General features: G+C 43.8%; 1 protein-coding gene across 7 annotated transcripts in view; it reads left to right on the top strand.

The window, feature by feature from the left end:
- tns1b (tensin 1b) overlaps window positions 1-12,594 on the top strand; it is a 268,646-nt gene that overhangs the window by 49,738 nt on the left and 206,314 nt on the right. Inside the window, exon 1 of one of the 7 annotated variants that reach the window (XM_055870387.1) lies at window positions 419-582. The exons of 5 other annotated variants lie outside the window; for them this stretch is intronic. In XM_055870387.1, coding sequence (XP_055726362.1) covers window positions 568-582 — 15 coding nt within the window. In that variant the 5' untranslated portion in view covers window positions 419-567. Of the gene's footprint in view, window positions 1-418; window positions 583-10,943; window positions 11,475-12,594 lie in introns of those variants that run through there. One more of the 7 variants, XM_055870381.1, reaches the window with a different exon arrangement.

The following is a 12,594-nucleotide window of genomic DNA, read 5'->3' as shown; positions in this document are numbered from 1 at the left end:
CCATGTTCTGTCAATAATCAACAAGGACGTGAAGCGTCCTGGGGAGCAGGCTACCGCCTCCCCGCCAGCCACAGGTTAAACAGTGACCTTGGCCCAAAACATAAAGGAAAGAACAACAGCTCCTGCTGGACTCACTCTGCAGGTCGCTCCATGGTGTGATCCCCGAGAGTGAGACAACATTTCCACTGCTCTGTGTGTGTTGTGTGTATGTGCAAGCATGCCGGTGTGTGTGTGTGTGTTAGTATGAGTGTGTTAGTATGTGTGTGTGCACGCTTGTGTCTGAGTGTGTGGGTGTGAGCGTGCGAGTGTTTCGGTCTGTCTGTGTGTGTGTGAGAGTGTGTGTGTGTGTTTTCTCTTTCCCAGTCTAACAATGCAGCTCAGGAAATATGTCAGGATAAAGGCTAGACTGCCAGGCTCTGTCTCTCAGTTCAGTTTGTGTTACTAGAGGGACTATGGCACAGTCCCCGTGAGCTCCTGGCAAACCTAATTAATTATTCTGGACCTTACCTGGTTCTGGACCTAAGAGAGGAGTGGTTGTCCTATAAGTGTACCATTGAAAGCTCTGCAATGTCATTCTGGCTGGTGAGTGCTCTGTTAACCACTTTGACCTGGAAGAGGGTCAGGGCTTGACTCTCTCTTGAGAGTGCTGCATTCAGTCAGTAAACAGCTAGAGAGGAACTGCAGCACAGTTCTACGTAACATTTAATCCAATGTTTTAGACAATGACTTTCCATTTGCAGATAAGCAACAGGGGATTTTAGTGATTGGATATTGAAGTAACAGCTCTTTGAAAGGCCTGGTGCCTTGCAACACGTATTCTTTAAAAAAAAAGTAAACAAAATGAGGTCTCAGGATGTTAAAAGGAAGACATTTGTCGCTTTGTTCAAGATTGTGTCACTGGACAGCTTATCTCATTTAGTGTCATCATATCTTTCCATATTAGTTCAATAATGAGTTAAACACTTCTATGCTTTGCAGACATACAGTACATGTAACAAAAGGCTTACCAGGTTGTCAACATGTTTTCAGGCTTATTTGCAATACTTTTATGTATCTCATGATTTGCCTATGACTTGACCTCTAACAGTTAAAAGTGTATTTGTCAAAGAAAGCAGATGAGGAATTTCTCATTTGATTTGGAACTATGTTAGAGTCAAGTGCTCAAACAAAAGCTTGGCTGTGCAGTTTTAAAGCCATGGAGATAGAAGATACTGTATATGGTTCTGTCTCTTTCCTTGAATAAGTTTGAGAGGTCTGTGTCTCCGGTGCCCATCTCAACCTTCTTCAAGCTCTGGAGTAAGGACCCTGTCATGGTTGAGTTGACATACAAAGACAGAGTTTCGTGCACTCAGAGAAACAATTAATAGGACTAGTTCCAAAATGTAGGACTGGTTCCAAAATTTGATAGGATTTTCTTTTAGATTTTGATAGGATTTTTTTATTGGAATCTGGTATTATTTTTTTGTCTTTACGGTAAACATTATTATTTTGTCTTTATTTTTAAAGGAGACCAGAGTTATTATTATACATTTTTTTTTACAGGACATATAGGGAGAGTACAGATAGGAAGACAGCAATAGTGAGGGGTACAGAAAGTGGTTAAGGGCACAGACAGTCGGCTAAGGGGTCTTAAGTGGTCCGGAGTCAGGTGCTTAGACCGCTAAACCAGAATAGAATCCTATAGGAGTCCAATAGAACTGGTTCCAAAATCTGATAGGATTACTGTATTGGAATCTTATATGATCCTATAAGATAAAACCATATAGGATAGAATCCCATAAGAGTTCAATAGGTCACGGAAACATGGTTCTCTCGGGATATGTCGTCTGAGTCGGTACAGCCACCGGGTTTCTTCATGCGTCGCGCCGACAGAAATTAACATCTCTCTGGGTAGAAAACGGGCGGGGGTGTATGCTTCATGATTAACGACTCATGGTGTAATCATAACAACATACAGGACCTCAAGTCCTTCTGTTCACCAGACCTAGAATTCCTTACAATCAAAGGCCGACCTTATTATCTCCCAAGAGAATTCTCTCCAGTTATCGTCACAGCTGCGAATATACCCCCCTCAAGCAGATACAATGACTGCACTCAAGGAACTTCACTGGACTCTGTCAGGACCCGGTGTGAGAAACAGTCACAAATAGTCGGCAGAACCCAGAAGATGAGGCAGACACAGCAGTACTAGAGAGGGTGGTTTAATCAAGGTAAAAGATCTTCAGGCAAAAAATATAAATTCACAACGTCAAAAGTAAAGCCAAGAGAAAAAATGAATATCCTCCAAAATACAATGAAAATCCACAAAGTGGTAAGAACAGCAGGGAAAAAACAACCTCAAATGACTAATCAAAAATAAACAAGAACAAAGAGTACCTCAGGAAAATCCAACTAGAGAAAAATATGTTCACAGCATGGTTGGGGCTGGGTGCTAACATACAAACACAGAGCAAAGAACTGATGAACACTAAGGGTTTAAATACCTACAAGGAAATGAGGCACAGGTGCAAACAATAACTTGAACAAGGGAAAAACAAAAGGTTAAAAAAGGCGCAATGGGGGCATCTAGTGACCAAAACCTGAATAGTCCTGGCCAAAACCTGACAGGACTCTATGTAAACTGAAAACCATATATCCTGAGGCTGCATTTATTGTAGCTGGGGATTTTAACAAAGCAAATTTGTGAACAACACCTAATCTCTTCTATCAGCATATTGATTGCAGCACCCGCGCGGGCAATACACTGGATAATTGCTACTCTATCTTCCGCAATCCCTTCGGCAAATCCGACCACAACTTTATCTTGCTTCTACCGTCCTATAGGCAGAAACTCAAACAGGATCTCCCCGTGACTAGAACCCTTCAACGCTGGTCTGACCAATCGGAATCCACGCTTCAAGATTGTTTTAATCACACAGACTGGGAAATGTTCTGGGCAGCCTCAGAGAATAATATTGATCTATACGCTGACTCTGTGAGTGAGTTTATAAGGAAGTGCATTGGAGATGTTATACCCACTGTGACTGCCAAACCTACGCTAACCAAAAACCATGGATGGAAGGCAGCATTCGCACAAAACTGAAAGCGCAAACCAAACAGCGCAAACAGTGTAGCTGGCTGGTGTGTTTACAGACATATTCAATCGCTCCCTATCCCAGTCTGCTGTTCCCACATGCTTCAAGATGGCCACCATTGTTCCTGTACCCAAGAAGGCAAAGATAACTGAACTAGCTCAAGTGGACTACAACATCTGCAATGCTCTCTTTATGGGCTGGCTGGCTAGCTAGAAAACGTAGCTGTAAAATGACCTAAACGAACTGCACTATCAATTTAGGAGTCTACAATCTCACCATGTTCAACCTTCAGATGGCAAAGGTAACTGAACTAAATTAATATTGCCCAGTAGCACTCACTTCTGTCATCATGAAGTGCTTTGAGAGACTAGTCAAGGATCATATTACCTCCACCTTACCTGCCACCCTAGACCCACTTCAGTTTGCATACTGCCCCAACAGGTCCACAGACCACGCAATCGCCATCACACTGCACACTGCCCTATCCCATCTGGACAAGAGGAAATTCTATGTAAGAATGCAGATCATCAACTACAGCTCAGCATTCAACACCATAGTACCCTCCAGGCTCATCATTAAGCTGGAGTTCCAGGGTCTCAATCCCGCCCTGTGCAATTGGGGCCTGGACTTTCTGACGGGCTGTCCCCAGGTGGTGAATGTAGGAAACAACATATCCATTTCGCTGACCCTCAACACTGGGGCCCCACAAGGGTGCGTACTCATCCCCCTCCTGTACTCCCTGTTCAACCATGATTGCGTGGCCATGCACACCTCTAACTCAATCATCAAGTTTGCAGACGACACAACAGTAGTGAGCTTGATTACCAACAACGACGAGACGGCTACAGGGAGGAGGTGAGGGCACTCGGAGTGTGGTGTTAGGAAAACAACCTCTCACTCAACGTCAACAAAACAAAGGAGATGATTGTGGACTTCAGGAAACAGCAGAGGGAGCACCCCCTATCCACATCGAAGGGACAGTTCCTCGGTGTACACATCAGATACAAACTGAAATGGTCAACCCACACAGACAGACAGTTTCTTCAACCTCAGGAGGCTGAAGAAATTTGTCTTGTCACTTAAAACCCTGACAAACTTTTACAGATGCACAATTGAGAGCATCCTGTTGGGCTGTATCACCGCCTGGTACGGGAACTGCACCACCCTCTCAACCACATGACTTTCCATAGGATGGTGCGGTCTGCACAACGCATCACCGGGGGAAAACTGCCTGCCCTCCAGGACACCTACAGCACCCGATGTCACAGGAAGACCAAAAAGATCATCAAGGACAACAACCACCCGAACCACTGCCTATTCACCCTGCTACCATCCAGAAGGCGAGGTCAGTACAGGTGTGAAAACAGCTTCCATCTCAAGGCCATCAGACTGCGAAACAACAATCACTAACTCAGAGAGGCTGCTGCCTACATAGAGACTCAAATCATTGGCCACTTTAATAAATGGATCACTAGTCACTTTAAACAATGCCACTTTAATAATGTTTACATATATTACATTACCCATCGCATATGTATGTACTGTATCTTATACCATCTATTGCATCTTGCCTATGCCGCTCATCCATCGTTCATCCACATATTTACATGAGATGTTGTGCATTCTAAGGGGAAACCAACCAAAATATCCAGTGTTATTGTAACATTGTATATATTATTGTGGTCATATTGTACTGTCTTTTAATTCAAAGACAAGAAGTTGCATGAATAAGAATCAAATCAAATAACTTAAGTTAGTGTTTTATTGAAAAAGGTGTACTGTACTGGTGGTCATACTGCAAATGAACATGCAGCCTTGAATCAATCCCATATTGTGGTGGTGAATAAAACCAAAATGAATATAGAACTGTTGTTTCTGATCAACGAAATGTTGTAATAAACTATAATAGAATGGGTTCAATAAAGAAAAAAAGTTATAATAGGATTCTGATTGGGGTGACAAAATCCTACAAGACATCAAAAACCCATATGATCCAATAGGATTCAAAAGTAGTCCAATAGGATTCCAATAGGAATTGTGAGAATCCTATAGGATTCTATTGGAGAACATTTTGGACTAGGGAGGAGCAGGATTGTGAATTCAGTACAGAGTATATTGTAGGTGCATGGTCCGATAGTTAAATGTTTTTGCTTTAGCCATCCATGCTCATGGGTCTGTTTTAGATGCATTTCTTGCATTCCAGGTCACAGTGCTTGACTCACATAGACGTCCATTTCCAGTTAGGGCTCATGGTATAGAGCCCCTCAAGTGGAGCATATCTCTATCAACAGGCTGGGTAGGATGTCTGGCTACTTAGCTCAAGGGTGCGTGACTGCAAAGTGTACAGTCACAATTGCCACCTCTTGTGACCACTGTCAGAGTCAGCTAACATTAGGGCTGACCAGCAAGACAAAACACTAGCCCGGCCTTTACCCTGTGGTTAGTGTGGTATGCTGGCTCATGACACGTAATGTGACCTCAAATCAAAAACAACAACAAGGTCATGTGACCTCACTTCCTGTCTAATGTTTCTTGATAAGAGAACACACAGATATGATTCAAAAATATATATTTTTTGTAGATGGTTTGCAAACACAATTTCATTGGTTGGTCAATACTGAATGGTGATGGATATTTTCTTACATAGAATTTCTGAACATGATCACACATTTTTTTTGTCACCCACATTTCTGACTGGGTGACTGATGTACAATGCAGTTGATATTTTATTGGAGATATGTGTTGAAGGTATTGTAGCCTACATGGTGTGTTGACCTCAAACTGTCTAACTCTCTGTCTCTCCCTCCCCTCTCTCTGTCTCTCCCTCCCTCTCTCTCTCCTCTTCCCCTGTCACTCTGCACGGCTAATTACTTGATGGACCCAGGGAAAGTAATAACTGCTGGGTTCAGAAGGGGTCTTTCTCTGGCCCCCTTGGAAGTGACCCTGGAGCAGTCCTCCCTAAGTCCTTTACCTCTGTTTGAACATAAGAGGAAGCCCTGATTAGATTCCCCCCCTCCATCATCAGTGTCACAATGGTATGTCCCATTTAGGATTGTAATTTTGTAATTGGATTATATCTGGTTCACTAAGAGCTCCCTTGGTCGCTGTGCCTTTGGGGATTTATTCAATGCAATTCAATAAGATCTGTTTTGTTTTGTGTGAAGCTTATATAGAACCATGCATGACACAGTGATGTTTAGTAGTCATAGGGTTTTTCATTTGCTTTGATATGAGCAAGTTGTCAGTCAACTATCAGTGAAATGTAGCATGAGTGATATCACCACTCGCTGCAGTCATTGTGTCTTGGTGACAACATAGTAGGATTGACTGACATACAGTACCTAGCCTCTACATTGAAACAGTGGTGTAGGGGATCCCTCCCTTGATTTCCCCAGTCAGCCAGCACTATAGTCCAAACACAGACATGCCTCCCCTTCGGAGCACCTCCCAGGTTTCTAGCTAGAAAACGTAGCTGTAAAATGACCTAAACGAACTGCACTATCAATTTAGGAGTCTACAATCTCACCATGTTCATGACTTTTGACATTATTGGCAAATACTTGATGGAGCACCGAGGGAATATACTTTTAGAATTTCCTAAGAATTTTTCCTTCCTTAGAGGCCTTAATATGAACACCATTTCAGCCCCAAAGATGGGTATCTTTCTATGATGAAAACTGACAAAATGTCTCGACTCGTTGAAACCTCATACAGGAGATCTTGGACCTTGTTTTCATTTCCCCTCCTTTTTTTCTCCTTTCTTGTTGTTCCCTTTCTTTCCCATTTTCAACTCTACTGTACAAGTCCTTAATTTTGGGAACAAAGTGCAGCCAATTAGGACTTAATTCAGGCCACCACACAGCCTAGGCTGGACCACTTCTGGGGCCGCGCCTTTGCAGTCCTATCCAATCCTCAGTCTCCCCTCTCTGTTGCTGGTCTCTCACGCCTGCTTAACGAGTGTAAATTAAAGGGTGGGACAGCAGCCATTTTGGAATCTGCATGTCCTTTATCTTTCCTCAACGGGAGACACTAAACATTTCACGTGTTAAGGCTGTGGTATCGCAGTATTGTGTACAGTAGTTAGACATGAAACCTATCCCTGCCTGAGGTGTAGCCTAGCCAGAGAATCAGGCGGTGATGTCACAGATTCCCAGGAGGCCCTTGTGGCTCTTTGTTCCACTCCCTAGGGGATAGGGCAGTAAATTGTAGGGATTAGTGGGATTTTGTTTGAGAGGGTACTTCATTGTACCCCAGCCACCTCTCTTAGCATTCTACCCTGCAGACCTACCCCCCAATCTGCCCCATATTATATGTTCGCTGGCCCTATGTCCCCCCTCATTCACCCCTCACTCTCTCTAACTGAACAAAAGTAGAGTGTTTTGTTTGGGATCCCGGTATTAGATGGGGGAAAGATTGGAATTATTCTTGTCTTGTTGCTTGTACAGAGGCATCTATATGCGTACTTAAGATAGAAAGAGGTCGTTTTTGGAGCCCTCACAAATAGCGAAATTAAAATTTGTTATTTCATTCCGACCGTCTTTCTGTCACACGTACACATTTTGCAGACCTCTCAATCCTCAAAATGGGCTTCAGGATCAATAAAGGGAGGGAAAGGGTTAATTGCATACATTAATCACAGGCACTTTATTGAGGACTGGGGCACCGGCGAGTAAATTCCAAACCTAAAGTAATTGGGACATTAAATAAAAAATGTCACCCTATCGACTGTAATTAATTTGGATTTAAACTGAGCTTTACCATTGCAAGGCTTGGTTTGAAATGCTTCCATTTAGACAGTGATATGTGAGTAGCATATGGGGCTCTTTAACTAGCCTGAGTATGCACAACACACCACATGATGTCATTGGAGCACAGACTTACCTCACCACTTTTGTATTGGCAGGTGAATTATGGGGGAAATTAGATCTCAGCGGGACGCTTTATCACCGGGCGGTCCTAAATGAGTCGCTGTGGTGGCGATTAGCAGGCCTGGGAAAAACTCTTATGGGAAACTCTGGGATAGGTTCTACAATTGGACGAGGGAATTCCTTGTCTGGGCACTGCTGGTTTAAGTGGTAACTTGTCTCTAGTGGCTAAATTAAATAGTTGTGGTTTGCTCTGTGGTAGTGGCATCTCCTTTCACGGCACAGATCAAATAAAATAAAATTTTATTGGTCACACACATATTTAGCAGGTGTTATTGGGTGTAGCGAAATGCTTGTGTTCCTACTTCCAATAGTGCAGTAATATCTAACAATACACAACAATACACAACAATACACAGAACAATACACGGAAATCAAGAAATATATAAATATTAGGACGAGCAATGTCGGAGTCCGGAGTATAAATATATGTATATATATGTGATGGGATTTATAGACATTATGGACAGTATGTAGATAGACTATTTAGTATATCTGTAGAGTATGTAGCATAGAATAGTATATATATACAGCAATAGTTTAATAGGATGGCATTGACTAAAATACAGTATATACAGTACATAAGATATGAGTAAAACAGTATGTCAGCCTTATTAAAGTGACCAGTGATTCCATGTCTATGTACAAAGGGCAGCAGCCTCTAAGGTGCAGGGATGAGTAACCGGGTGGTAGCCGGCTAGTGACAGTGACTATCACAACCAGCCGTGATTGAAAGTCCCATTGGGCGGCACACTATTGGCCCAGCGTCGTCCGTGTTTGGGTTTGGCCGGGGTAGCCCGTCATTGTAAATAAAAATTTGTTCTTAACTGACTTCCCAAGATAAAAAATGTTAAATAAAAATATAAAGTTCAGGGCAGGGTACTGGTTGGAGGCCAGCTAGTGATGGCTATTTAACAATCTGATGCCCTTGAGATAGAAGCTGTTTTACAGTCTCTCGGTCCCAGCTTTGATGCACCTGTACTGACCTCGCCTTCTGGATGATAGCGGGGTGAACAGGTCGTGGATCAGGTGGTTGATGTCCTCGATGATCTTTTTGGCCTTGCTGTGACATCGGGTGCTGTAGGTGTCCTGGAGGGCAGGCAGTTTTAGATGATTGCGATGACAAGACAGTTAGCATCCATATATGTTTCACCCACCAAACCAGCAGCTGTGACCACACCTCTCCCACTTTCTTCCAAAACACCATCATCCACTTCCCTTTACATTCTCACTGGAACAATGGTCCCCCAATTCCCCCAGCCTCTTGGCTGGTTTCCCAGAACAGGCTTGGCTTTACCTTAGCTAAAGTGAAACTGTGTGTCCAGAACCCATTGTTTTACCCCTCTGGGGAGACAGGAAGTGTGCAGCATTCAGCACAGTGTCCTGTTCCCTTCTCCGATGCCTCTCTCTGTCTCCTTGCCAGCATTGTGCGATCGCTCTTACTGTATCCTACTGTATCACCATACCTGATGTAGATCACGTTTTTTGTTATAAAGTAGTGTTCAGTTGTACATATTGGGATATCTACACTGTAGCTTCATCCTAGTTTTCTATCATGTGAGGAGAGTGATTCACATCTCTCCTTAAATGGTGGATAATATTCAGATTCAGAAAACTTGAATGTCCTCAGAGAGACAATTCATTTTGCAGCAGTCATAAAACATTTCACATTAAAAGCACCGCCATATATATATATAGGAAAAGCCAACAAAATCCAACAAAGTGCTCCCTACTAAACCTGAAGGCTCTCTTCACTAATGTCCTCCCTGTACAGAAAACAGGACAATATCCTGTGTGTGGTTGAATGACAGATGTGGAGAGCTGGAACAAAAAGGCGTGGCCATTGATTGATATATCTGGGATTTTCTTTCTCTCCAACTAAGAGTTTGTGTCTTTCAGTGGAACAGATACAGTAGCTCAGCAGGTTTGATGCAAGTGTGGCCAAAGCAATTTACATAAAAAAATGCACATTCAAGTTATTCTATTCTGTGTGTGGGTGGGTGTGTGTGTGCACGTGTGCTTCAAGCCCTTTCTAAGTTACTTTCCCAAAAGTAGAAGCTGTTTTGTTTTGCTCCAGTATCTAGTCAGTTACTGTCACGGTTCATGAATCCACTGCCTCCCTCTCTCTCTTTCTCTTTCTCTCTCTCTCTCTCTCTCTCTCTCTCTCTCTCTCTCTCTCTCTCTCTCTCTCTCGTGTTTGTGTGGGCGTGGTTCCCAATCTCGGCCTGATTGTCTGCGCCAGCTGGAATCACTTATCTTCCCTTTATATGTTCTGTAACCAGTGTTTCTTGTTGTCAGATCGTTGTTACTTCCCTGAGGTTGTGTCGTGTGTTCGTGCTCATTCTCTCGCCGCCCTTGTGTGGATTATCTTCTGTGCTCCTTCCTACCCATCCGGACACCCTCCCCTGGATTTCTCAGCACGCTATCATCGGAAGACGTGCCCTAGTCCCTGGGTCGGATTCCGTCTGAGTACAGTCTGTCTGTCCTGTTGCTGCTGTAAACTGTATTCATTAAACCATCGTTGCTTGCATCTTGCATCCGCCTCTGTATTGTCACAGTTACAGACCAGTAAACTACCATGTCTTTAGGACTCTTTATCCAATTGAGTGAGTAAACTTTGGCTCAATATCTGTCTGCAGCCATTGTATTGGTGCAGTCACCCTTCATAATGCTGCATATTACTCCAGCTGGCTGGCAAGGACTTCTAGGACATCTCATTACAACATTTGACAAAAATATTCTGTGTAGCTTAATTGTTTATCTATATTTGATCAATTCTTTCCCTACATAAACTGTCTCCACACACGGTATGTGGTGTATCTACATACAATCAGAGGCAACGCCAGTGACCAAGCCTTAGTATACCATCCTCCTTTACTCCCAATTACTGAACTCCCCTCCTCCTCCCCTTTTCTTATCACAGTGAGTGTCTATCGTTCCGTTCGGCTGTTCACTCTCCTTCTCCCCCGCCCATTCCCCTCCTCTTCTCTCCTCCCTCTTCCATGAATGGAGAGCAGCATCCAGACAGAGAGAGAATGAGGGCGAGAGAGAGTGTTCCTAAGCAGGGATGCTGTATGGTTGCTAGGCTTGGAAAGCTGAAGTGGGATGGGACCATGTCATGTGTGGTTCTGGCCTCCTCACTCGTAAAGATGGCCTCCATTCCATTTTAGGGGAACATCTAGGGGGCTGAAGCCCAGGAAGGTGACACCTTTTTCGGGGAATTGATGTAAGACCTACTCCCAACTCCTCCACAGCTAGCTGAGAGCTGGATGGTTCCTGTGAGCGTTATATCGCAGGATATCTGAAATTAGATCGAGCGAGAGAGCGAGAGATAGCGAAGAAGTGTGGTAGAGGACAGAGGAAGGAGGAGGTGAGGACGATGGCTGGACTAGGCTGGTGTCTGGCCACGGTCCTCAGTTGGGGGAAGTTCTTCTTTTCCTGCCTCTTTCCCTTTAGGAGGATAAGGAAAGACAAGGTAAGCTTACATCACTTGGTTAGGCTGCATAATGAAAGGATGTGATGTCAATTTGCAACTCAGCTCAGCTGTTTCGTGTATGAGTGACATTATCACTGTAACGTTGCTGTCATGAAATACAGTCATTGTGAACACAAGTCAGTGGTGTGAATGTTGTATTACACTCGCATGGTAGCAGTTACAATGTTATCCAAGCTACAATGCTATTGGATTTGGTATGTTTTCTGGCAGGAATTTAGCAGGTGAAATTTCAGGTGGAAAAAGTGTATGAAATCCAATCGATCAAACAATCCAGGACTTTTTTATCTGTGAATGGGCTGAAATAGGAATATGTAGTAGGCTTTATGGTGTTTACTATTTGAAAGTGTGTCACCTATTGTGCCACACAGTTCCCTTCTCTTTATCGTGCCTTCCCAGTTTTTCTGTCTGTCTGGCTGTATGTCTGTCTGTCTAGCTGTCTGTCTGGCAGCTCTGGAAACAATGGTTGTGTGTATGCCAGTAGCAGCAGAGCTGTCCAGGAAATGTGCACCGATGGTAGAATGGATGATGAGGGAGGGACAGAGGAGATAAGGAAATCAGAATCACTCACATGGGCACGCACACACACGCAAACGCACACACACAAACACACACACACAGGACCATGGGGCCAGGATATTGCCTGGAATCAGTTTCACCAGGGAACCTTGCCAGATAGTCTGTGCTTTGCTGAGCAGAGTCATTATCCCTGTGCATGTAGCCACCACTCAATGTCCCCACACACACACACACACACACACACACACACACACAGTAACCCCCCCCCCACACACACACACACACTTAATTAATGCAGAGAGCTTTTCTGTCCCTGGCAGGCTGTCGGGACATGGAGAGGGATTGTGAGCCGGACCAGGGTTCTTAGCGAGCACTTCTCTCTTGCCCGGACATCAATCTTCCTCCATTGGCATTTTGATAGCGCAGCATGCTGTTCCCCCTCTGTGGTTATCATTGTGGAAGACTAAGCACTTTTCCTCTCATTTAACTAATGTCCCCACGGCCCATAAATTCCGAGCGAGTCACACACTCTGCACAGCCAAAGAATAAAACTGATATCTATGCTCCATTTGATGAATGGGCC

Source organism: Salvelinus fontinalis, chromosome 19 (assembly GCF_029448725.1).
Source record: "Salvelinus fontinalis isolate EN_2023a chromosome 19, ASM2944872v1, whole genome shotgun sequence".
Lineage (NCBI taxonomy): Eukaryota > Metazoa > Chordata > Actinopteri > Salmoniformes > Salmonidae > Salvelinus > Salvelinus fontinalis.
The sequence above is the reverse complement of the archived record's forward strand: the minus strand, read 5'-3'. Positions and strand labels throughout refer to the sequence as shown.